The 26,832-nt window shown below is 41.1% G+C and overlaps 1 protein-coding gene across 4 annotated transcripts in view; it reads left to right on the top strand.

The window, feature by feature from the left end:
* MALT1 (MALT1 paracaspase) overlaps nucleotides 1-26,832 on the top strand; it is a 53,549-nt gene that overhangs the window by 15,877 nt on the left and 10,840 nt on the right. The window contains exons 3-12 of one of the 4 annotated variants that reach the window (XM_077777703.1): nucleotides 556-715; nucleotides 3,262-3,440; nucleotides 4,461-4,557; nucleotides 5,076-5,108; nucleotides 7,778-7,804; nucleotides 8,918-8,950; nucleotides 14,060-14,263; nucleotides 23,565-23,742; nucleotides 25,483-25,557; nucleotides 25,892-26,019. In XM_077777703.1, coding sequence (XP_077633829.1) covers nucleotides 556-715; nucleotides 3,262-3,440; nucleotides 4,461-4,557; nucleotides 5,076-5,108; nucleotides 7,778-7,804; nucleotides 8,918-8,950; nucleotides 14,060-14,263; nucleotides 23,565-23,742; nucleotides 25,483-25,557; nucleotides 25,892-26,019 — 1,114 coding nt within the window. The remainder of the gene's footprint in view (nucleotides 1-555; nucleotides 716-3,261; nucleotides 3,441-4,460; nucleotides 4,558-5,075; nucleotides 5,109-7,777; nucleotides 7,805-8,917; nucleotides 8,951-14,059; nucleotides 14,264-23,564; nucleotides 23,743-25,482; nucleotides 25,558-25,891; nucleotides 26,020-26,832) is intronic. The other 3 variants (XM_077777704.1, XM_077777705.1, XM_077777706.1) reach the window with 3 other exon arrangements.

Here is a 26,832-nt window from a genome sequence, read left to right as displayed (position 1 = left end):
CTTGGGAGACCCTTGGCTGGCCATTCCTTCCCATCACCGACGTGCTTTCCATCGCCCTTCTCCGCCCCCTCCCTGAAAGAAGTGTAGTGGTTAAGGAGTCCGTCCTCTTACGGAGTTTTGCAGATGAGGAAATGGGAACCCAAGGTGAAATAACTTGCTTACATACTCACAGCTAATTTGGCCCTAACTGAAATTAATAGCCAGGCCTAACTTTCTGTGTTACTTATACATTTGCCACTGTAGATTCTTTAAATACTGATGATTCGAACACTTTTAAATGACAGAACAGATCATTTTCTGTTAGTTTTTAGAAGAAATATGGGAGAGAGCTTGACTCTCTGGTCAATGCATTTGTAAAAGAGTGTGGATTTTTAAGAGTTTAGTCTTAAATTACTCAAAATGTTTTTTTTTTTAAGTAAAAAATATTTTAGGACTTAAAAAAAAATAGGCTTTTCAAAGCTCCAAAGAAATCAGTGCATTTTTCACACAGCACATTTTATAAGGTGTGTTTTGATGAGTCCTTCATTTACATTCTCTTACTGATTCTTTCAACAGATTCCAAATGGAAATGCATCAGAGCTTATTTTTAACACCGTGCACGTCAAAGATGCCGGCTTTTATGTCTGTCGAGTGAATAACAATTTCACCTTTGAATTCAGCCAGTGGTCACAGCTGGATGTTTGTGATGTCGCAGAAGTAACAGGAAACTTTCAGGGTAAGTGATAGATTCAGTTGACTACTGGAATGGGAATTGCCTTACTTTATTTTAAATGTTTACTTTAATTTCACGGTCTCAAAAACAGTACTGGAAAGGAAGCTCACATATGTGCTTATCACCAATATAAGATCACCAGTTGTTAAGATTTTATCTCGTGTGCTTTGATTTCCTCTCTGTCAAGATTCACACACACACACACACACACACACACAAACACACACACGCGTGCAGATGCCTTAGGATGGCCTGGAAACCTGACTGGCCCTGGTGCTGACCTCTGGGAACTTCCCTTCTCTTTCTTTCTCCACTGTATATGTTTCTCCCAAACCCTTGTCTGAACATATTGTGTTGTGGAATAAAACCTCTAGAGCTGATATTGACGTGAAAGGGCACATATCACTCACTGCAGTAAAGTATTTCATCAGACTGTTTTTCTAGTCTCTGTCATCTATCTTTTTAGTCCAGGAGCTAGTATTGATTTAAAAAAATCAGTCTCTCCTAAAGAGTAGCCGTCAGATGTTGTTTTCTCTATTCACACTCACAGTCCAGAACCATATTCTTTGTCATTTTGCTGGACAAGAAGAAAAGGTGGGAAACAGACTTTCTGTCACCAGTCTGTCTTCCACTCTTCTCTCTCACTTTAGCTTCTCCTATACCTGAATAAATGGTCTCTAAAAATAGTCATGATTAATTAAGGGAATTATTTTTATCTTTCTAGAATACTTCTGTGCATGTCATGAACTTTAATATGTTTATAAGTGAAATCCCAAGGATGCAGGGGACATTTGAGTCAGGGTGAAGCGTGTATGTGTTTATTTATTCTTGCTTAAGCATGAAACAAAGGCAGTGTGACGGAAGGTCAGATGCTGGCCATGCCCTTCCGCTGCGTGGCTGGTGGTGCCATTTTGTATGTCGTGTAGAGCAAAAAGCATTGAACAAAATGAAAGGTGATGTGTGTATATGAGAAAACTAATTGTACGATATCATCCCAGTACATTCTGTTGTACATTTTAGTCCTGTCTGCTTTCTCTTTGTTGGTAAGAGGATGTGAACTGTACAGTCTCCAGCTAGTTCCCCATATTAGAGAAGAACTAAAAAGAGAGAATAGAAGAAAAAAGAGGGGTGGCTGGGTGGCTCAGTCGGTTAAGCATCTGACTTCGGCTGAGTCATGATTTCACGGTTCATGGGTTCGAGCCCCGTGTTGGGCTCTGTGCTGACATCCAGCTCAGAGCCTGGAGCCTGCTTCCCATTCTGTGTCTCCCTCTCTCTCTGACCCTCCCCTGCTCATGCTCTCTCTCTCTCTCTCTCCGAAATAAATAAAACGTTTAAAAAAAAATAGAAGAAAAAAGAGAAAGAACACTTGTGAATTATAGACCCCCAAAAATAAAATAGCCTAGCTGGCCTTATCTGTGAAGCCTAATTGCTTTTAGCATATGGAGGTATTTTTTCACATTTTCTTTGTATAAAATTTGTATTAAACTTACATATCTTTTTCAAGGGTAGTGTTTCTTGGTGACTGAGCCACTGGACTCCCACGGTGTGCTCTTTTGGGTTCCGCCCCCTCCAATTTTTTCAGAATCTTCACCTTTCTTTAATTAAACTGTTTTAGAAAAATGAAAAAAATAAAGTTAAGTATATGCAATCCTATTCATTCACCAAGACTGATTACCTGCACTGTGTGAGGCACCAAGTTTCATGACAGAGACTTAGTATTATGCCCAGACTGGTGTAAGGCCCCTTCCCCGAGGGCCTTACAGCAACCCAAGTGTTCAGTAAATAATGCTCTCTAGTGTCTACCTCAGGAATAAATTCTAGTGATATCCCCTCCATATTAATTCCATGCTAATAACAACACTCCTCCTTTTAATAAGCCAAACAGTAGAATGTAGCACTTTCTGTGTTGAATATGAATATCACTCCAGGTGTTACTAAGTCATTTGCCCCCACCAAAAAGATTCTGTGGCCAAGCACATGTAAACCCACTTGAATGATTTTCCCTTCTTAAAAACACAAAGCATACTAACCGATTAAAGCTCTGAGAAGTCCTGCAATTAAAAAAAAAAAATCTGTGCAACTTTGTTTAACCCAGAATTTTCTGAACTTACTTCTCTTGAGCATCCCCTTTTTTCTGACTTTCTTTTAAGTTTTTATTTATTTTTGAGAGAGAGAGACCGAGAGAAAGAGCAGGGGAAGGGCAGAGAGGTTCAGAGAGAGGATCCCAAGCAGGCTCTGCAGTGTCCGGATAGAGCCCAATGCAGGACTTGAACTCACACACCGTGAGATCACGACCTGAGCCGAAACCAAGAGTTGGGTGCTTAACCTGCTGAGCCACCCCGGCGCCCCTCCACTGCTTCCTTTTATCCACAGAACATCCCTTGGTATTTCCAGAAGCGCCACAGTTTTATGAAACATAGTTTGGGGAGATGCTATTAAGGGTTACAAAAAAATTAACTTGAAAACACGTCTTTAGTTAACAGGAAGAAAGATTATTTTTAATCTAGAGGTTTTATTTATGTTCAGTGATATTTTTCTCTTAATTTCAGGGAGTTTGGATGGCGTCTCTGAGTCCAAGTTGCAAATCTGTGTCGAACCGAGGCCCCAGAAGCTGACGCCGGGCAGCACGCTGGCCCTGCAGTGCGTTGCTGTGGGGAGCCCTCTTCCTCACTACCAGTGGTTCAAAAATGAATCGCCGTTAATACACGAGACAAAAAAGCTATACATGGTAGGCAATGGTTATTTGCGTATTTTCTGTGTTGATACATAAAATAATATAATTGAACATTAAGACAAACATTAAAATTCATATCCTTTGGGGAGTTTTAATGTTTTCCTTATTTTCATTTCAAGTCCCTTATGCAGTCTTAACTGATCCTTATATTTCTAAATGTGGAAATCTAAAAAGTGGAACGTAACACTAGCCCACATCTAGGGTCTCGTACTGAAATGTCAAACAGTATCGCGCCAAACTCACGGTATAGGAATCGCTGTATTGTTTGCCTGCTAATGCTTAGTTTAGTAAATGGAAATAATGTAAGAATATCTAAAGTCCTTTTGGGGCTCCCGGGTGGCTCAGTCGGTTAAGCGTCCAGCTTCCGCTCAGGTCATGATCTCATGGTTTGTGGGTTTGAGCCCCGCGTCGGGCTCTGTTCTGACAGCTCGCAGCCTGGAGCCTGTTTCAGATTCTGTGTCTCCCTCTGTCTCTGACCCTCCCCTGCTCACACTGTCTCTATCTCTCTCTCAAAAATAAATAAAACACGGCCCCAGGAGGAGCAGCGGCGGCGGTGGCCTGCGTAGGTTCCAAAGGTGCCGGGAAGTCTTCTGGACCTTTGCCCTCCGCCTGCTGTCCCTCCACTTCTGCCTAGGAGACCGGTGCAGTGAGGATGGCGATGCTGCCTTCCGCTGCGTAGGGGCACCCAAGCTCGGTGGAAGATGTATTTTAGGGGAGATCCAGCTTGCAAGGGCCTGCCCCTGGGTCCCGGAGGCCTGGCTAAGAGAGCAGGGCCTGGGAGCGCCGCTTAAAGAGCCCCCCATGAAGGAGGAGGTGGCCTTGAGTCACCCTGGCCCTGCCCCCCCAGCTCTGGCCAGCCAGGCAGCACTCAATAAATGCTTATGAATGGAAAATAAATAAATAAATAAATAAATAAAACATTAAAACATTTAAAAAGAAAAATAACTTTTGCTCCAAGCCAGTTTAAATTAAAATTGAAAAGGAAATGTGTGTGTGGTCTGATGTTGACAACAGGTGCCTTATGTGGATCTGGAACACCAGGGAACCTACTGGTGTCACGTGTACAATGATCGAGACAGTCAAGATAGCAAGAAGGTGGAAGTCATCATAGGTGAGCAGTCTTACTCAGCGTCCTGACAAACGGAGCACCATATAAATTATTTAAAATGAAACATTTAAGCAACGGAAATTCTGCCTTTTACCCCATTCTGTTCAATGGCGTGTGAAGTATCAGGAGTTATGTTGTTTATATAGAAATTCGAGAGAGTATATACTAAAATCACAATCATAAACATTTATGGGGTAAAAAGTATTCTTTAAAACTTTTATAAAAATCTTGATTTAAGTGGGAAAAGATTTTCAATAAAACATTTTTTAAAATAATCATCACAGACCTAGAAAGGAAAGAATGATTCTTAACTAACGACCCCCATTACGAAGTTGGTAGTTTGGGAGTTGTTCTGGTCAAGCTTACTGCATTTATAGGTAGGTTGTCAGCAGTAGGAGATGTCGATGCGTATGTTGGTTTGCTAGCATGTTTCTATGATATTTATTTCTCTGTTTACCTGATGGCTGCCCTTCCTAAGATCATGAATTAAGTATATTCACATTTGCTTTTTCTGAAACAAGGAAGAACAGATGAGGCAGTGGAGTGCACTGAAGGTAGTGTCATCCTTTGGTTTGAAACCAAATGTCCTGCATGCTGGTTTCTCTGGGGAGTGGTGCAATGCTCTGTCTAGCCTGCTGGTGCAGTGATGGAAAAAATACTAGCTGTAAGAAAGAAATTTCACTGAACAATATCGTATCTTAGTCTTGAGTTTCGTCAATTGCCAGCAACACTGTCAAACAGACGAACACACTATTAAAGTACCTAATTTTCAGTTATCTTCTGTTGCGTCTAATAGCATCTCTGCACATCTTGTGAATAGGGAATGTTTGCAGTTAATTCTTAATGTTAATTTTTATCTAGAGAATTTGTTAAAGGATGGATGGCTATACTATCACGGATAGCTGTTTCGATGATTTTAGCCATCCTTTTAGCCCTGATCATATGCTGCTCTAATGCGAATGTGCTTTCTGTGCGAGCCTCAGGACGGGCAATTTCTTGTGGAACACGTTTTGTCCAATATCTAATATTTCTATTTTAATATAAACAATTTTATGAATCAAGATCCATCTTTGGAAGCTACAAGTCTGTAGATTAAGCCACCATGTCATCTGTACCATAATACCTAAAGAGAACTGGAAAATACTTCAACATAAACTTTTAAATCGTTTTAATTATGCAAAGACTTGTGTGTAAGTTCTCCTGAGTAAATTTTAATACTTAAGCTACCTTCTTCCCTTAGTATGTCCCATTGTTTTACAAAATTGGATTTGTAGATAGCTAAGTATTTTTTTCAGTTCCTGCTCTAAACTTTTATATAATCTTGGGCTCTACTTGGGTAAAGTAAAAAAAAAAAGTTAAATCTTTTGGTTCCTGGGCTTTCCTGTCTTTCATATCTCTGTGGGGTCACGGTGAAGTTTGTCCTGATGCACACTTTTGAACAGGAATGATCTCTAGCATGAAGGGATCCCGGTCCTGTTGTCTACAGAGGCCTTACGTGAGGGAAGCTATGTGAAGAAATCTAACAAACTCGTCTTCCTTCTCTTAACTCCTTTTTTGCCTGATTGCATGATTTTTTAAACCTTCCTAACATTGGGTATCTAAGAACAAAGGAAAACTAGTGCTGCTGTTTGGCTTCAGGGCAGTGCATGGAAATTACCACTGGGCTGTGCCCCTTCTACACCTGTATGATTCTCTGTGGTTTTTACGGCAGCAAACACTATTAAATTCTAATTTTCACATACATCTTTTCGGCACATTTGGAGATGAAGATCCAACTATGCAACTACTTCAGAAGTTTACCATGGAAAAATTGGATCCAACTTTTCTTTCTAAAAAAGTGTAAAAGTTGAGATGTTTCATAATTGGTAGATTGACACATACCATTAGCAGTGTCCCACATCGTATCTTTTTTGGGTTTCTTTAGCCTGTAGAACCTGATGTTACTTACTTCATTTTTTGTATTTTGTTAATGATACTTAATCAGGACAAAAGTGGGGATTGAATAGGGGAAGCTCGGGATTGTTTTAGAGCAGTGAAACTATTCTGTGTGACTGTTGTAACGGTGCATACCTGTATGCAAGTTTTTAAAATCATTTAGTAGGAGGCCAGAGGAGGGGGAATCCCAGGATGCAGTGCAGGATGTGACCAGAGAATTTAAATGTATTACAAATGTATGAAACAACCCCAGTGAAGAGAGGAAGGAAGAACAAGGTGCCGACCTAAGTAACTAGAAATGAATGAAGTCTGTAAGACGAGAAGCAAAAGAAATTGTACAGAGCCCTGTACTCTAATAGATGATAGTCCTCGGTTGATTTTACATCACAGAGAAGAATAAGGCCCTCCATGACATCTTAGGAACAGTGCAACATTGATAATTTATTGTTAATGCTAATTTGCATATTCATAAGATTCATAAAGGAAAAATAGATGGCTATCATGCCCTGGGTGTTTGCGTAGATGATTTTATCTGTCCTATACCAGAGAGTACAGGTTAATAATTCTGACACTAATGTACCTCCAAAAGCACATGACATTGGTCTAACTATGAGAAAAACATCAACTAATTCAAATTAAGAGAGATTCTACAAAGCATCTCACTGGTAATCCTCACAACTATCGAGGCCCTCAAAAACTAGGAAGGTCTCAGAAACTGTCACAAGAACCTAAAGAGACATAAGAAAATGTAATGTGGTGTCCTGAATGGGGTCCTGGGGATGGGGGGGAAGAACATTAGTAGTTTGTTAGTTGTGACAGATACACCTTACTAAACATAAGATGTTAAAATAGGGAAACCAGTCTACTGTCTTCACATTGGATCTGTAATACCTCAAACTGTTCTACAAGTAAAAGTTTATTAAAAAGGAAAAAATCATCTGAGATTGTTTCTTAGTTTGAGGAAGGTTATGGTTGAGGCCACAGACCTATCCTTTGACTCTTTTTGTCCCAAAGGCCAGAATATCTAAAACTGTGAACACGTTATGAATGAGTCTGTTCAGCTTTTTGCCATTCAGGGGACGCAGTCATGACCTCCAAGTCCTGCTGACCCAGCAGCCTTTCTCCGTGTTCACTGCTTACGCACCTCCTCTCGGAAGGTGTTTGGAAAGTTCTAAACTAAACATGCCTGAATAGCTTGAAACCTACTTCTTTGATTAGTCTTGCTGTTTGTACTAAATGAGCAATTCAATTATTTAAAACTAATCTATTTTCTCTTACTTCATTTTAGATGAATTAAATAATCTTGGACATCCTGGTGAGTAATATAAACATAAAACATTAACTTGAGTATAATAACTTAAAGGTACTGTAGATATTCTTTGGCTATAGTAGTACCAGTAACTTTTTTCTTTATTAAAGTAATACAGTGGAAAGTTGAAACTGGTTCTTATATGAACTATAATTTCATGCAAGTGGAAATATTAAAAATATTCTAAATGATAAGACTGTAAAGAGGGGCCCCTGGGTGGCTCAGTCGGTTAAGTGTCCGACTTCAGCTCAGGTCATGATCTCGCGGTCTTCGGGCTCTAGCCCCACATCGGGCTCTGTGCTGACAGCTCAGAGCCTGGAGCCTGTTTTAGATTCTGTGTCACCCTCTCTCTCTGCCCCTTCCCAGCTTGTGCTCTGTCTCTCTCTGTCTCAAAAATCAATAAACATTAAAAAATTTTTTTAATTAAAAAAAAATTTTAAATAAACTTTTAATAGACTCCGCAAGTGTTATGTATGTTGTTAAAAATGGAAAAAGGATTGCCCTGTGTATAATAGTGGACACATCACTGACTTCACTCCCGTCTTTCCCTGTATCTTCCTGCGTGGTCCTCAGGGTGGGAGGTATTTCATTTTGTGTACCTAGATGGCAGAGAGCATGGACTCCGGAGTGATGCTTGTTAGCTCTATTACTTTGCGCAAGTGACTTAATCTCTCTGTGTCTCAGATTCCTTATATATATAATGGTGGAAGTATATACTTCATAGATAAACCGAGAGTTATTCAAATCTGTCACATTTAAAGCACGTAGAGCAGTACCAGGCAGGCACTCAGTAACTGTTAACCACTTCTGCTACTGCCTACTGCCACCACCCACCATTTTCAGACTAATTTCTACCCAGCATGTTAAAGATTGCTACCCCCAGCTGTGATGATGAATTACCGAAAACATTCCCCTGTCCTGATTCTGACTCTGTCCCTCCAGGTATGTTTATCAGGAGTGTGAATATCTTAAAATTATTAGTTAGCTGTTAGAAACCACATTCTGTCTTTTGATGCTGTTGATGTTATTGTTCTTTCTTTCTATATATCTTTAACCCTGCAGATATCTGCATCACCGACAATAACATCTTTTCTTATCTGCATTTTTATCTTTCTGTAGACAACAAAGAGCAAACAGGTGATCAGCCTTTGGGTGAGTAGAGCTTTAAAATGCTTGGTCAAACTACAGTTTTGTAACACTTTTATTGGTGATCATGAAGGGATTTAAGACATTTTAATATGATAGCTGTTAGAAATATTTAAATTTCGTTGAGACCAAATGTTTTGTTTTGGATATTTATAAAAGAAACTATGGAAGTGGGGGCTTGAAAAGATTATGAATTCAGTTTCTGGGACCTAGTCAGCTTCCATGGAGGGGTTTCTTTGTTTTGGCAACATGCAAACAAACAAATAGGCAGACAAGAAACTTCTACACATTAGACAGAAGTGATTAATACTCTCTCGGTGGGTTTAGAGGTTAGAGAAGCCCCAGAGAGGTTGCAGCTGCAGCTTTACATTATAAAGAGCAGAAAGACCTTCCGGACAGAACACAGACCTTCCAGACGGAAATTGTAAACACACGGCTGTAGAGAGTGAGCCAGCGTGTGGTATTTGGGGAACTGCAAATAACACACAGTCCGCTAGAGCACGAAGAGAAAGCGGGAGAGAAGTCGGAAGACACCAGACCTTGAGGAGCCCCGTTTTCTCTCCCGAGCCATTGGAAGGAAACTTGTCGATAGAGGGCGGAAAGTTCTCTCTCTGAAAGGCCAGTCTTGTATGGGTATAGAAGGTAAACCAGAGGGAAATGATGTTTTCTAGTGTGGGTTTTTTGTTGTTGTTGTTTGTTTGTTTTTTTGGTTAGGAGAAAAGTGACTTTTGCAGTAGTCAGCAGCCTAGATAAGAAATCACGGGAATCTAAACTAAGATAGTACCAGTGACAACGCAGCAAACTCAAAAGATCTTTAGGCGATAGAATCAGTAAGCTGTCCTCATCACCCGGCTATAGAGCACGCGCAGTAGAGCAGCATCGCCGTGCCTGCTGGATTCCCGCTCGGACCACTACGCGGGCAGCGAGACGGCCCCCCGAGTTAGAGAATGCAGAAGGAAAAGCAAGAATCCGAGTTTAGGTGACTCTTCGTTTGCGACCTAACCTGTATGAAGGTATCTGCATCACCTCTGGGTGAAGGAATACAGCAGACGGTTGTATATATGGATCTGGAGCTCTAAGGGGAGGCCAGGATTAGAGACACAGTTAGGAGCATCATCAGCGTAGAGGTAGAAATTCGAACCAAGGGGCAGCACGCAAGAGATTGCCGAAGGCCACAGAGAAAACGGCACAAACTGGGTAACCTCTGGAGGGGGCAGGGTTCCAGTATAGGATTTTCTAACTGTTAGAATCATTTGTCTCTACTCAGGGATTATATAAAAACTTAGATTTCTAGGTTCTTTTGAAAAGTGGTAGCTTTTGACTGGTAGCTATCAGTTGAGGCCGAATATTATTTTCCCCTTTACAAAGAGCTTGTGCCCCCCCCGGTTCCCTGTTGTACGACCTTGGGCCTGCTTCACTCTCTCCCCCTTTCTCCGTCCTTCCCCACCTTCCCCACTTGGTCTTGCCATGAGGCTAAATTTGTCTACATTGTGGCTGGTGTCAAAAGTGGGAGTCGTTAGGACTTTATCAGGTTTAGACCCAGAACTGGCAGGTGTCTCGCCAAATTACATCGTTCAAAGAGCATCACAGGGCAGCCCAGATTTGGGGTCAGAGCCTCACTGAGGGCAAGGTTAGGGTGGCCGCTTGGAGGCTGTCTTCTACCACATCTGTAAAAGCAGGCATGCACTAAGGACCTGGGACTTTATTTTGGGGGATATAGAGATAAAAAGATTTCATGCAAAACCACCAAAAACTATATTCAGTCAGATCTGAGGCTAGTATTCCATTTTTGATAGCCAAAGGGGTTATTTTTTTTAATAGCATTTAATCTGTGTCAAGTTCTTTTCCAAGTGCTTATGAATATTATTTATTTTGGATGAGATGAGTAACACACTATTAGAAAAATTAGATGAGGAGTTAATGCTGTAACATTGTGTTGATTTTTAAAGAATACGTTGCATTAAATAGCTTTGGAAGATGCCTGGGATCACATAGTTAAAATATCTTTCTGAAGTGGTTTTATTATTCTATTGTTTAATCAACTGGCATTTATGTTTCCTTTTTCCAATAAATGGTCTGTGTTCAAGAAATTGTGGGTGGCTCTTACAGTAAATGTTTTTCTTCAGAAGATTTCTTCCATTTATTTTTATCACTTGAAAACCATCGTGAATTGCTTATGTAGTTGCTATTTTGAAATTGTCTTTGATTTCTCACTCTTATCTCCCCAGCTTTGCATTTTACCACTTCTTGCTCTGTCATATCTCTGAAGTCTGGCTTTTCCTTTTCCTTTCTATGACCAGTTCCTGGAATGGGTCTTTGTCAGCTCTGTGTTGACCACTGCGGTCTGCTTCTCATTCCAAATACACCCCAGTTCACCTGTCAGACACAAGTAGATTGGGCAAGGTAAGATTTACTTACCTGTCATCTTTATTACCATTAAACTCGAGAAAATGCTCTACGACATTTTAGGGATTGGAGAAAATTGTTTAAAGAGCTATGGTCAACTATGGATGGGCAGCATACATTTTAAGCCACAGAGTTCTCAAGCTGTTGAACCCTGGCCCTCTCAAAACTGTACCAAGTGTTCTAAGTAACAAAACCAATGAAAAAAGAATTGACATTGGCAAAAACGTGCTCAGTTTGACAACTGGTCTTTTTCCCCCCAGACTCCAGTGATTTTTTTTTTCTGTTACATTCCTTATACTTGTTTTTTGCCAATAAAACCTAGTCTACAGCATATATTAGAATTAAATTATCATCACATTCCATCAAAATAACCTCCTTGATTTATAAACACTTTAGTACCTGAATAACTTTGGGAAGCCCATGATTTGGGCTGTGGCGTGTAAGGCAGACATTCTCTCACTTCCCCTCACTTACAGGAAGGTTGCCCTGAGTCTGTCCACATATCGACGGGTCTGAATTCTGACAGGGTTGATGGGCTCCCAGAAAAAGCACTGAAAATTTTCTTTCTGTGGATTAGTCAGCTAACAGTCTTGCTATATAGTGGGTACTTCAGTGTAAGGGTACATATCTAGTTTATTTAAGAAGAAACCTAAAAAAAAAGAAAAAAAGGATCCAAGAAATGTTAACTTTTATACTGCTTCCTGTTGAAATCTATCCTGGGTGTCCTCTGCTTTTTCAATGATTTTTAGAACTAAAGGCAGTTCAATAGAAACTTTATGTCTAAATCCTTGGATAGGAAATAGTCTTGATAATTGTCCTTTTCTTTTGAATAAAAGAAGAGATTATCATTTTTATAGAACTTGAAGTGACTTTTTACTGAATTAGAAATGTTTAAGGGCATCTGGGTGGCTCTGTTGGTTAAGTGTCCAACTCTTCATTTCGACTCAGGTCACCATCTCATAGTCTGAGAGATGGAGGCCTGCGTCAGGCTCTGTGCTGACAGTGTGAAGCCCGCTTGGGATTCTCTCTTTCTCTCTGCACCCCCTTTCTCTCTGTCCAAAATAAATAAACATTAAAAAAAATTCTCTAAGAATGTAAATACAGAGGGGCGCCCGGGTGGCTTAGTCAGTTGAGAGTCCGACTTTCACTTAGGTCATGATCTTGCAGTTCGTGGGTTTGAGCCCCACGTCGGGCTCTGTGCTGACAGCCATCTCAGAGCCTGGAGCCTGTTTCGGAGTCTGTGACTCCCTCTCTCTCTGACCCTCCCCTGCTCACACTGTCTCTCTCTCTCTCTCCTAGAAATAAATAAAGCATTAAAAAAAAAATTAAAAACAAAAAAAGAATGTAAATACAGAATATAGATAACCATGACATAAAAGTATTGGGGCTTTTCATAAAGTGGGGTTTTCTTTCACTTTAAGAGAGTCCCATTCTTTTCGTTGGTGCTAGTTTTTCTCCAGACCTCGCTTAACATTAGACTTCAACACTCTGTGGAAAGAAAAGAAATTTCACCAAAGAGTTTTGAGCAATTAAATGATTTGAAACATCTGAAATTCCGTATTGCAGACATCAAGTCAGCAATGCGATGATCTGTGCCTGTTTCAATTTCATTGAAGTAGTATTCCTAATAATTTATAAATAAACTACTTCGTAGCACTTACTGACGGAGGTTGGTCACCTCGTCCTGGCCTGTGTCAGGAGGTGGCTCAAGGTCCTACCCAGTGTGGCTCCTCCGCCAGATGCTCTTGTTCCACCCTCCCCACCACCCCTGGTGTCCCCGTCACATTTGTACCAGAGCCTGGGCTGCGCACACCCACGGCCGGTCCTCAGGGAAAACATCGTACCAGGTTACTGCTGTCGTGGTGCGGTCTCGGGCCATTAACCGCTAACCCCACCCCCAACTAGCAAAGATACAAGTTTTAAAGACTAGCCTTCTCCAGCCGTTTTCACGTGATAAAGCTAGCTGGTACTTTCTAAGGAGTCGGTGTGGATCTTCTTGCCCCTTTAAAAACACAGGAAAATTCTTTGTCTAGGAATACATCTTTGAACAAAGACTCTGTACTAAGGTCAGAAAATCAACTGTTAAGATATTCATACAAAAAGTTTTCACATATCCCTAAGGTCACCCAAATGACCTTTTTAAGAGGCCAAAAGGAAACCGTACATCAGCCGTGAGAAGATTCAGATACAGTTCTTATTAAGTCCCTGACTTTTCTCTCCTCTTTGGTTTTCCCCTTACTTGCTCTGATGAGAATTTGTCCTGTTCCTCTTTTTGGTCTTTCTTTTTGCTTTTTTTTGAAGCTGCTTCTGTTGTCAGCAAAACAGAACCTAATTTGATGGGAATCCAGTTACCAACATTATTTGTTTAAATTTGCACTAAAAGACTAGTTGAATATTATACCCATTACTTTTGTTACAACTGAGTAAAAGTATGAGTTTACTATTAGTTACCATTTGGCTTCATAAGCAGTTCATAAATACCCTTTGCCTGAGTGACCATGAGTAAATCTACTTTCCGTTATCAGCTTGTGCTCCTCACTGCGGTTTTCCACGTAAAGTAGTAGCTCTAAAATGAAATTAAATTATAACGAAATCTCATGGGTAAAGCATACATTTTATTATAATTCTACCATTTCTGTAGGTTTTATTTTAATCTTAATCTTTATATCCTCCCTCTAAATCCCTTCTCTCTTTTTTTCTTTTTAACAGCAAAGGACAAGGTTGCTCTTTTGATAGGAAATATGAACTACTGGGAACACCCCAAGCTCAAAGCTCCTTTGGTGGATGTGTATGAGTTGACCAACTTGTTAAGACAGCTAGATTTCAAAGTTGTGTCACTGTTGGATCTTACGGAGTATGAGATGCGAAATGCTGTGGATGAATTTTTACTCCTTTTGGACAAAGGAGTTTACGGTAAGATAGTTAGAATCTTTGTTTTTATAATTATTCACTCTTCATTGCACAAGTTAGGTTAAGTGGTAAAAATCAGAAAACGGTCTGATTTGACCATTGTTGAAGTGCACGTGTTGTTGAAGTGAAGAGTTTTATTCTTATAAAGACGATGGATTTGACCTTCATTTTGTAGTTCCATGTAAATAACTAATTAGCTCAGTGTCTTTACTTTAATGTCTCTTGTAAAAACATTATTGTTCTTATTAGAATTCTTTCCTGTCTTCCCTGATTTTGGTTTTTATTGATTAGAGCTGAAGTACAGTAAAGCTCAATGACCAAATGACAAATCGTATACTCATATATGTACAGTACTGCTGTGTGTGTGTGTGTGTGTGTGTGTGTGTGTGTGTGTGTAGTATGAAAGGTAACTGAATGTACATTCTGCATGTTTCCTATTTCTAACTATTTCATGGTATTTTCTAATCCTTTAATGGGAACTGGAATTCAGCAAGGGTATGTTGGCAAATGAAACATATGAAAACAGTTTGTAAACTAAAGCTCTGTACAAACATAGTTAAAGGTGAACCTCCACAGAAATTCTAATACTAAATTCATAATCATTCCCTCATTTAAATAGGTTAAGAACACCACAAATATGGTAAAGATTTTTTAAAGAGACAGAATCTGCTGTCAGGAGTAATTTCGTTGGTAGCTTACTTCTTTTAATGGGTATAATCACAAAAGGCAGGCCAGCCAGCGGACTCATTTGAGCTGCACTGCACAGGGTGTGGGACTGTGGTGTGGTACGACCACATTTGCCTGCCAGGAAAGTGGCATCTCCAGGCCTGTTAGTAGGCCTGCTGGCGATAAATAAAGAGTATCAGTTTAAAAGCTTTTGTATTTTTCAAATTATTTTAATTTTAATAATATCTAAATTTAGCCTCTTATTTATAATTAGACTGATACGATGAGGTAAGTAAGCTTGGTGGAATTGCTAGAGAGTCTCAAAGGAGAATTTAAAAAAATTTTTTTAATGTTTACTTATTTTTGAGAGAGAGCGCTAGTGGGGGAGGGGCAGAGAGGGAAGGAGACACAGAATCCAAAGCAGCTCCAGGCTCTGAGCTGTCAGCACAGAGTCCAACGCGGCGCTCGAACTCACAAGTAAGACCATGATCTGAGCCAAAGTTGATGCTTAACTGACGGAGCCACCCAGGCATCCCTTAAGGGAGAATTTTTTTTAATGTTTTATTTATTTTTGAGAGAGAGAGAGAGAGCATGATCCAGGAAGGAGCAAAGAGAGGGGAGGACAGAGCATCCCAAGCAGGCTCTGCACTGACAGCAGCAGGCCTGATACGGGGCTCAAACCCACGAACCACGAGATCATGGGCTGAGCCAAAGTCAGATGCTCAACCAACTGAGCCACCCAGGTACCTTTCAAAGGAGAATTTTTAATGAAAGAAAATCCTTTTTTTTTTTATTTTTTTTTTTAGATTTAGCACATCACTGTATGTGAGATGGGAAGAGTCTTAAAATCTTATTTGAATGAGTTTCCTCTTAAATAATAAGGATTACAGTTGTAACACAAATGAATCAACAAAGTAAATCTTTCAAATTTGGAATTTCAACGATTCTGTTGATGTTGTAACAATGTAACATTGCTTGTGAGCATACAGACAGTGGCTCTGGGTGAAAGCATTAGTTTTTCTTATGAAAACGCGGTGGAATGTGCTGTACAGATGTGCCGCCTGGGCAGTTGGTTTGTATTTTTAGTCTAGATTGAGGTGGTGGTTTGATTCTTTTTGTCTCAAATAATTTGTCTCTATTTATAAAGTACCTTGATGGCTCTACAGTACCAGGAAAGGGCTTCTAAAACATCACTGAAAGGAATGAGATGAAAGGGAAAAATCTTAACCAACTTAGGGTTTAGGTTGGTGAAGGATTTTAAGAGTGAGGAGGTTATATGAGGAATTGTGATCATTCTCATTTCTTACTGAAATTGTCACCTTAGCTTTAAGTCCTTTGTCCAGTTTTTTAAACCAAGACTTCTAATTGCCCCAGCAAAGTGGAGAACCGGAGATATTACAAAGGTACGGCAAGAAGAGCTCAGCTTATGCTGAAGCTTTGCCCCGATATAAAACGTCATCTTGCGGCACGTGGGTGGCTCCGTCGGTTGAGTGGCCCGCTCTTGATTTCAGCTCAGGTCATGATCTCACAGGTCATGGGATCGAGCTCCGCATTGGGCTCCACACTGAGCATGGAGCCCACTTAAGATTCTCTTCCTGTTCCCCTCCTCTGTATGTGCATGCATGCTTTCTAAATAAATAAATAGATAGATAAGTAAATAAAAACATTGTCTTGGAGTATGAATGAAGAGGCATAGTAAAGCAAAATGGCAGCTGAAGAAAGCTAGGAAGTTTTTCAGCCCTACTGATTCTTCTTAACAAGATGACTGCATTCTATTTTGAAGTATTGTGGGGCTCCTGGATGGCTTAGTAGGTTGAGCATCTGACTGTTGATTTCAGCTCAGGTCATGATCTCACGGTTGGTGAGTTCACACCCCACATCAGTCTCTGTGCTGACTGCACGGAGCCTGCTTGGAAGTCTCTTTCTACCCTCTCTCTGCCCCTCCCCTGCTCACTGTCTGTCATCTTTCAAAAGAAATAAATAAACATTAAAAAGAAGCTTTGTATGTTGAAGTATTGTGAATGTCCCAGACATCAGGCACATCTGCGTTAGCTGCCTGTGTGGTAGAGGCTTAACGTTACAGGGCCTTCCTCCTGCCTGTGCCTTTACCTCCGATTGGCAGCATGTGGGGTAGGGGAGGCCAAGGCAGAGCCGTGGGAACGTCAGCGTGAACGACTTCAGATTTGGAAAGCATACGCATTCGGGTTTATGCTCCTTCGTATCATGTTGCCCATGGGTTTGTAAAAGAAGCAAAAATTGCAACAGAACAGAAAAAACATATATAAACATAAAAGACACCCTCTAAGAACAGAAATAACTGATTTCTACTGCATGACCTTGAAGACAAATGAAGATAAAGATTTGTATTGTCCTGCGTAGATGGCCGTGAGAGAGAATAACTGTTTAGCCTGAAGTCCCCCCCACACCCGTCCACTTGCTGCAGTCCAGCTGTGCTTTGGTGGCGAAGGGTTTTGGAGGAGTCTGGTCCGAATATGGCCAAGCCTTGTTTACCCTAACAGGAGCCCTGCAGTTCAGAGCTCTGTGGTGAGCCGGGGGGGCCTAAGCCAGCTCGCTCGTGCTCGCTCGGCGCCCTGGCCTTTCTGCTGACTAGTGTAGAACCGTAACCAGCTTGTTTAACTTTTATAAGCAAAACAGGATTTATGAAATGGATAGACTTACTTAATGAGGTGATTGCAGAATCGATAAAGGTAAAATAATTATCCCCGTGCCTGGCACACTGAAAGTATCTCAGTATAATTTCCTGAATTCCAGTTTGTCTTCATCTTTAGATGGGAGGTTTGAACCAGATAGCCTTCTGCTTCAGGCCTCAATTAGAGAACCCCAGCTTTCATATGTTTTTATATATTAAGGTTTCATTAAAAAAAAAAAAGGTTTTAAGATGATAGTGTAGTGAAGCCATGAAAAACCAGTTCACTGACATTTTATATTTTCTGAGAGTAAAGTTGACTCGAAAGCCACCAGTAGATGATAGAGAGACCGTGTAGTGTAGCACAGGGCTGATGTGGCCAGTCCAGACTCTGGTTCCATCCCTTATTAGTCATGTGGGTTTACATGAGCTGTTAAACCTCTCAGTGTCTCAGTATTTCCATCTGTAAAAGGTGGGTGATAATATAACCACCTAGTTATGAGAAGTACGGGGATTATAGGAGGTGGTAACTATACAATTAGAGCACTTTATTCAGACAGCGTGTGGCACACAGGAAGGGCTATGTAGGCTGGTGGTGGTGGTGGTGGTGGTGGTGATGATGGTGGCCGTGGTGGATGTCCTTAGATCACCGTGCTGGGTGCCCTGCAGCTCAACTCCAGTGGGACGGTCTTCCATTTCAGCAATGATTTTCTCTGTAGACAAGAATCAATGTCTACAAGAAACTGTAGTCTTGGAAATCGTGTTCCCAAGAAATAGGATTCCCTAAAGGTCTAATTGATGGATTCTATTTCTAACCACATTAAATTTTTTGTCATTTGAGGTGCCTTGGCTGGCTCAGTCAGAAGAGCATGCCACTCTTGGTCCCAGGGTCGTGAGTTCGAGCCGTGTGTTGAGTGTAGAGATTACTTAAATAAGTAAATAAACTTTAAAAAATATTTTTATTACTTTATAAAGATGTCTGTTTTGTACTTTTATCCTTGAATAGTGGTGATAATCGATTAAATTAATTAGCAATAATAGAGATGGAATTCTTAAAATACAATGATTTGGCCTAATTTATTTTACATAAAAATGTTTAATCTCCCAACATATAATTGGATGTAGACTTTGATACAAAATGCTTACACTTCTCATATATCATTTTGGGGTGGAGAAAGGTATTTTGTTATAAGTGCCTTCATTTCAGTGATTGCAGAGCGGGACATAATGGCATTGAAATAATGGGCCACGCTTAGGTTTTCCTGGTTGACGGAGGTTAAACCTTCCCTTGAAGTTGCTGCTTCTCCCAAGTTACGTCTTGCTAGAGACCGATGTGTTAAATGATACAGTGGGGGCAGTGCCCAAGCTGCCTGGTGGGCTGTCGTAAGTCATATCATTAGTAGAAATGGTACCATTTCTACTGGAAATCAGACCCTTTATAGGAAGGTCTCTAGACCCAGCTCTGTCCTGATTGGCTTGCACTGTTAATGAATGCATTCAAAAGTATTTACTGAGCTCCTTAATATATCCATAGCCCAGATAGAGGAGTATTCTACGTGTTGAAGGAGATGCAGAAAATAACATGATTTATACTCTCAAAATTCTAAGTCCCTTAATATAATGAGGAAAAAATTAAAAATGCTTTGTTGGAGTCCAAACACCTATCAGCTACATGATTTTAAGCAAATCATTTATCTTTCTAATTTTCTCACCTATAAAATAGGGATATAAATCATTTAAAGATTGTTATATGGTTTACAATCAGTTCATGTATATGAACGTACCCTTAAAACCGTGAAAAAGCTATATAGATGTATAAGGTTAATGTCTCCTGTGAGCATTTTTATCAAAGAAATTAAATATGCATAGAACTGTAAGCTGTCTGTAAGAGCCAGCTAGCGATTGCATGTCAGAGAGTGCTGCCACACGGCTTCTCGGCAGGCAGGGACCGAGTGTCAGAAAGTTGGAAGCCATGTGCTAACCCGCTGAGGGTCTGAGCGTGAGGTCACCTTGAGGGACCTCCATGTGGGTGGATGGGAAGGAGGGAGAGTAACTGGAGCAGAGTCATGAAGGTTAGAAATGAGCATACCTTGACTTTAGAAGCGGGGAGCAGACTGATGGGGAAGAGAGTCCCATTTTGGACACAGGTTTCCTGCCATGTGAACATACAATATTCCTATGGAACCTTCCATAAGCCGAAACGGCATGAGGTGAAGAAGCAGCTACCGTGCATTTGTATGGAAACATTTGTAAGCGTCCACAGACCCGGACAGCCTTTTCTGATACCTCTGGACAGATGCATAAGAAACATGGAGATAAAGCCCAGATGCTCACAGACACAGTGCAAAGCTGTGGCAGCTTGCCGCCCAGATGCCAAGTGCAGATCCCAGGGAAGGAGCCGGGCGGTTCCTCTCTATCTGCTTGGGTGTGTTCTGCCTCCATACTGGCCCGCCGCAAACAAATGTGGAATGCCATTTCTGCTTTTTGCCTTTTCTCTAAAGCAAAATTCCTTGGGGCGCCTGGGTGGCTCAATCGGTTATACATCCAACTTTGGCTCAGGTCATGATCTTTTGGTTTGTCGGTACCAGCCCGGCATCGGGCTCTGTGCTGATAGCTCAGAGCCTGGAGCCGGCTTCAGATTCTGTGTCTCCCTCTCTCTCTGACCCTCCCCTGCTCGTTCTCTCTCTCTCTGTCTCAAAAATAAATAATCATTTAAAAAAAATCCTCTTGACATCCCTTTGGTTAGCGAAACCAGACACTATAATGTAGGTCTCTCATAAAAGCAAAGTGGTGTGACACAAGCTTTAAAAAAGTGAGGGATGCCTGTACTTGATAAGGAAGCATAAATTTTACTGTTCTGAAACGTACAGTTCAGTGGCTTTTAGTATATTCACAGAGTCACCTAAACCCAGAACATTTTCATCACCCCAGAAAGAGTCTCTATGTCCGTTAGCCATTACTCTTCATTCCTCTTTGTCCCAAGCTCCTGGTAATAGCAGATCTATTTTCTGTCTTTATGGATTCACCGTTTGGAGCCATTTCGTAGAATGGAATCCTTCCATATGTGCCCTTTCGTGTCTGGCTTTTTCCACTTAGCACAATGGTTTCAAGGTTCATCGATGTTGTTGAATTACTTGTATGGCTGGATAATCTTCGTAGGACACACCGCATTTCCATTCATCAGCAGGTGGACGTTCAGGTTGTTTCCACTGGGTGGATGTTATGAATATCACTGCTGTGAACAGGTGCATACACATTCTTGTGTGCACATGTGTTTCCGTTCTCTTGGGCATATATGCCTTGGATCGCAATTGCTGGGTCATATGATAATTCTAAGTTTAACTTTTTGAGGAACTGCTTAAACTCTTTCCTAAGTACTTGCACTATTGCATATTTCCCCTCAGAAATAAATGAGGTTTCCAATTTCCCTACATCCTTGCCCACACTTGTTAACGCCTGTGTTTTTATTATTAGCTGTCCTAGTAAGCGTGACGAGGTATCTCACTGTTCTGTTTTGCGTCTCATGTTCTTATTTATGTTTGTATATCCTCTTTGGAGAAACATTTATTCAGATCCTTTGCCCATTTTTCACTTGGTTATTTGTCTTTTTATGGCCGAATTGAAGAGTGCTTTATGGATTCTAGATACAAGTTGTCCTTCTAGATCTACGATTTGCAAATATTTTCTCTCCTTCTTTGGGTTGTCTTCTCACTTACTTGATCTTCACTGCTTAGTGACTCACATCCACTCCATGTGGTGTGATTTTCAAGATGCTCCTGTCAGTGCACCTCTTCTTTCCAGTGATAATTTAATTCCCTGCCAGGCTGGTCTCCTTGCTCTGAGCTGCCGCTCCAAGCCCACACCTTATTTGTTTCTGTTCCGTAACGTCCTTTGCTCTTCCTCTGCCTTTCCAAACTGTACTCAGTCTCCAAGGCCACCCATGGTCGCTTCACCTCACACCAATTCCTCTCTGCACCTTACTCAGATCATACACGGTTTCCTTAGTCACATAATTTATGGTATTTCATTGTATGCTGACTTTCTGTGTCCTTTAACAACACGAGCAGGTCTGAATGAGTTGCCAGATCCCTGGCGCAGGAACTTTGTCTTCCTTTTCTTTTTAACTTCTTTCAGGGCCTGCGTGTTTTCATTCAGGACACAGATGAGATAGAATGAACCCACACTGAATAAAGGATTGTGCCCATTTTGCCATGTGTTTAAATGTTTATTTTTGGGAGAGAGAGAGAGAAGGAGACAGAGGATTTAAAGTAGACTCCGTGTTGATAGCAGTGGATCAGGAGATCGTGACCTCAGCTGAAGTTGGATGCTTAACTGACTGAGCCACCCAGGCGCCCCCCATTTTGTCATTTTTTTACCTGAAATATTACATATGAAAGAACCACTTTTCTCATATTAGTACGAGTTCAAGAAAAATCGACCTGGATTCTGCCCTGTAGGACCAAATGGAGCAAGTTGTTCAAAGCCACATTTTTTGCTCAGAATTGGAGCTATAGGTACAAAGGATTAGCTTTTCTGTTGTTCCTTGTCTAAATGCCTTTTTACTGTTAATGTTAGAATACCATAGAAAGAAGTCATCATATCCAGAACTGAGAGAGCAAAATCAGTGGGCCTTAGAGATTGTGTCTTCACAAGTATTTCTATCAAATATTTTTATAAGGAAGCCCATACTGATACTTTGGTTTTGTTTGTTTTTTTGTTTTACAGCCAAAACAAACATCTTTTTAAGAAAATGTTCAGAGTTGTTTGGTGCAGTTTTTATAGTATCATTTCTCAGTAAAGAAATGACTTATCTATGGAATACTAAAATTAATGCAAATTTTAGATTATTAATTCAAGAATTAATTCAAGATTCCATCAAGAATCTCTAGATGGAAAATTAATGATATTTATATCTTGTAACAAAAAGAAAAAATAGTAATGTGGCTCCTGGGTGGCTCCGTCAGTTAAGCATATGACTCTTGATTTCAGCTCAGGTCATGATCTCATGGTTTGTGGGTTTGAGCCCCACATCCCTCCCTCTCTCTTTGCCCCTCCTCTGCTCTCTCTTAAAATAAATAAATAAACTTTTAAAAATCTTTAAAAAGAAAGAGTAGTAATCCATGAAATCAGATTTTCCTTCTCTACCTAGAAAAAGCTGCATTTAGGGGCCCTTGGGTGGCTCAGTCAGTTGAGTGTCCAACTCTCAATTCCAGCTCAGGTCATGATCTTGCAGTTTATGAGATCAAGCCCCACGTGGAGCCCTGCTCTGACAGCACGGACCCTGCTAGGGAATCTCCCTCCCTCCCTCTCTCTCTACCCTCCCCCCATCAAAATAAATAAATAATCATCTTTTTTAAACTACATTTATATTTTTATAGCCCTTACTAAATGTTGTATGTAAATGCCTGCGGAATTTGTTTTTCTTTTCTTTTTTTTTTCTTTTTTCTTTTTTTTTATGCCTATGGAATTTCTTACACTGGATTTAGTAGTTGATAGTCATCTAAATGTGTTTATTTGTTCATCCATTAAAAACCGACTAAGCGGGGCGCCTGGGTGGCTCAGTCAGTCTTCAGCNACCTGGTGTGTGCCAGGAGCCCACAGATAAAGATACTGTCCCTGCCCTGGGGAGGCTCCCAGTCTCATGGAAGACACAGAGGAGTCAACAAAGGCCTTGTCTTTTTTATGTATCATGAGATAAAATTGCATTCCCTATTATACCATTGGCTAAAAATATATCATTTTTATGAACTAAAATATACTTCAGGACAGCATCTTGATGTTGGTTTAAAATACAGTGTTTGAAGGCTGTTGTCAATACAATTTTCAGCGTAAATTTACTTAACATTGACTGTGTTTGTAATTGGGTATCTCTTAAATAAGCTTGCATGAACTTGAAGAAAATAAAAGACTGGACTTTTTTCCTAAAGAGTACTGCATGCGTATGCAGAGTGCAATTTAGAGTTAATTTTTACCCCTCATTTTCTTTTCCAGGATTATTATATTATGCAGGACACGGTTATGAAAACTTTGGGAACAGCTTTATGGTCCCTGTTGATGCTCCAAATCCATATAGGTCTGAAAACTGTCTGTGTGTGCAAAATATACTGAAATTGATGCAAGAAAAAGAAACTGGACTCAACGTGTTCTTGCTGGACATGTGTAGGAAACGGTAAGCTGCCTCGTCTTTGAAGCTTATTGGATTGAGGTAAATAGCAGCCTTGACCATTAAATCTAAGGCAAACCTGAGAATGCTAAGAACCACTTAAGCTTGTGAATTTTTTTTAATGTTTATTTTTGAGAGAGAGAGAGACAGAGCATGAGGGAGGAGGGCCAGAGAGAGAGGGAGACACAGAATCTGAGCTGTCGGCACAGAGCCCACCGCAGGGCTCGAACTCACCAACCTGCTGATCATGACCTGGGCTAAAGTTGGGTGCTTAGCCGACTGAGCCACCCAGACGCCCCAAACTTGTGAATTTGTAATTACAGATTGAAACTGACCAAGAAGGACACTAGACGAAAATATATTTTCTCCATGCATATTTAATGATTTTAACCTTTCTTTTATTTGCTATAGAACAAAAGAGAGGAACTTAAGGGCGTGGGTATTTTTTTCTTTTTGTTAATGAGTTTTTTTTAATTCTTTTTTTTTAAATTTTTTTTTAATGTTTTTTTTTTTTATTTCTGAGAGAGAGAGAGACAGCGTGAGCGGGGAGGGTCAGAGAAAGAGGGAGGTACAGAATCTGAAACAGGCTCCAGGCTTTGAGCTGGCTGTCAGCACAGAGCCCGATGCGGGGCTCAAACCCACGAACTGTGAGATCATGACCTGAGCCGAAGTCGGACGCTTAACCGACTAAGCCACCCAGGCGCCCCTTTTTAAATTCTTTTTTAAATGTTTGTTTATTTTTTTTTTAAGAGAGCAGGAGCGGGAGAGGGGCTCAGCACAGAGCCACGCACAGGGCTCGAACTCATAAGCCATGAGGTCATGAACTGAGCCGAAGTCAGGCACTTAACTGTCTGAGCCACCCAGGCACCCCAAGGGCAAGGGTATTTATTCATTCTCCAGAAGGTTCAGCTCTTCAGAGCCTGTGGGTGTCTCCAGCATTCTCTCAGGTCCTCCTCCAGGAGCTGACGGAAAGAGCACCCGTGGACCCGTGGGGCTTCCATCAGTCCGGGTCTCGCAGATACAGAACGTGTAGCCGAACCACACGTTTGAGGGTCTGGAGCCCCGTTGTTGGCCACGGGGACTCAGGAATGGCACCAGTGCTTATTCCTCCCGGAAAGTTCCGTGCTGGCTCTGCGTTTACCAAACACCGATGCCAGAGCTGAGAGGCTGCTCCTGTTGAAAGCTAACCAGAGAAACGGTGTGGCCGTCTGCCCTCTCAACAGCGTAGGAGCCCTACATTTTTGGGGGTAAATATGCGGCTGATTTGATAAAGGAATTTCAAATCTATCATTTTAAACCACATATAATACAATAGTGTCAGGGGCGCCTGGGTGGCTCAGTCGGTTGAGGTCCAACTTCGGCTCAGGTCATGATCTCACCGTTGTTGGTTTGAGCCCCGCGTCGGGCTCTGTGCTGACAGCTCAGAGCCTTGAGCTGCTTCTGCTTCCTCTCTCTCTCTGCCCCTCCCCCGCTCATGCTGCCTCTTNTTGGTTTGAGCCCCGCATCGGGCTCTGTGCTGACAGCTCAGAGCCTTGAGCTGCTTCTGATTCTGTGTATTCCTCTCTCTCTCTGCCCCTCCCCCGCTCATGCTGCCTCTGTCTCTCAAGAATGAATAAACATTAAAAAAATTTTTTTTAAAATACAGTAGTTTTATATTTTACATTATATCATTAATGCTCTCTTCAAAATGCTGTTCAACTTTTTTCATATTTGCATCTGTCCTTCTCCCTCCTCCCTTCTATACAGAAATGACTACGATGATACCATCCCGATCTTGGATGCTCTGAAAGTCACGGCCAACATTGTGTTTGGATACGCCACGTAAGGAAATTTTATTTTTATGTTCAAGGTGCCTTCGTTTTTCATGACTTCTTTTTCATTATAGATTAGCCTAGGAAGATCCATAGAAACATAGGCATAAATTTTCCTCTTTGATAGTCTCGGTAGGAACTTTTAAATAATTGACTTTGGCACCTCCTGTCTTGACATCTTTTTACTAAGCACCAGGGCATTTAGTTCCTGCCTAAAGATTAACTCTCTAATTAGGATGTCCTGCAAGAGGCACATGAGGCTCATCGGTATTTTGCAAGCCCCGTGTGGCAAGTGTTTACCTTTTTTTTAATTTGTCTTTTTGCTGTGTGTTTTTTTTTTTAAGGTGTCAAGGGGCAGAAGCCTTTGAAATCCAGCATTCTGGGTTGGCAAATGGAATTTTCATGAAATTTTTAAAAGATAGATTATTAGAAGACAAGAAAATTACTGTGTTACTGGACGAAGTTGCAGAAGGTAAAATAAATACAGAGAAAGCTACTCAGGGTTCTCTGGTAATTATTTTCTTCCTACTGTTAACTGTGCAGGTTGGGAATTAGTATTTATTTGATTAAAAAAAAATGTTTAGGTTCAGCACCACTCCGTTTGCTTCCTTCCTCCTTCCTTCTTTCCCTGGTGACTTAGCTTTATGCCCCCTGTGCAGCACAACTCGAGCCGCAAGGCTGCTCCCAGGTGAGACGGTGAAATCAGTGAAATTTAGTCCCGAGAGTTCCATACCTTGTTTCTGTGGCTCGTGCCTGGCACCGCCTCGGCTGCTTGCTCGCAAACACCGTGTCCAGAGAGCATCCTTTCCAAGGATTAGACAGACTCAACTGAACAGAAATTCTGATGCCCTGGTGGAAAGGGCTGGGTTCGTTTTTTTCTTGATGCACTTACTGGTTTCTAAATTCTGCTTTCGGGGCACCTGGGTGGCTCTGTCCGTTAAGCGTCTGACTTTGGCTCAGAGCATGATCTCACGGTTCCATGAGTTCAAGCCCCAGTTCGGGCTCTCTGCTATCAGCGTGGAGCCTGCTTCAGATCCTCTGTATCCCTCTCTCTTCCTTTCCCCCACTCAGCATGGGCTCTCTCTCTTTCTCTCTCAAAATCAAATAAACATTAAAGAAAAAAATCTGCTTTGAAGACATCCTGGAGGCCTGACATCATGCCTCCCATTTCCTCCTGTTCCCTTCCTTCTTGGTATAAGGTCCTGCTCCTATTAGGTGCTGAGTAAGTACACCTGATACTGTACCACCAGGCTGCCAGGTGGTTTTGGAAATGCCATTTTTTTTT

This window comes from Crocuta crocuta, unplaced genomic scaffold (genome assembly GCF_008692635.1).
Source record: "Crocuta crocuta isolate KB4526 unplaced genomic scaffold, BGI_CrCroc_1.0 scaffold36, whole genome shotgun sequence".
NCBI lineage: Eukaryota > Metazoa > Chordata > Mammalia > Carnivora > Hyaenidae > Crocuta > Crocuta crocuta.
The sequence above is the reverse complement of the archived record's forward strand: the minus strand, read 5'-3'. Positions and strand labels throughout refer to the sequence as shown.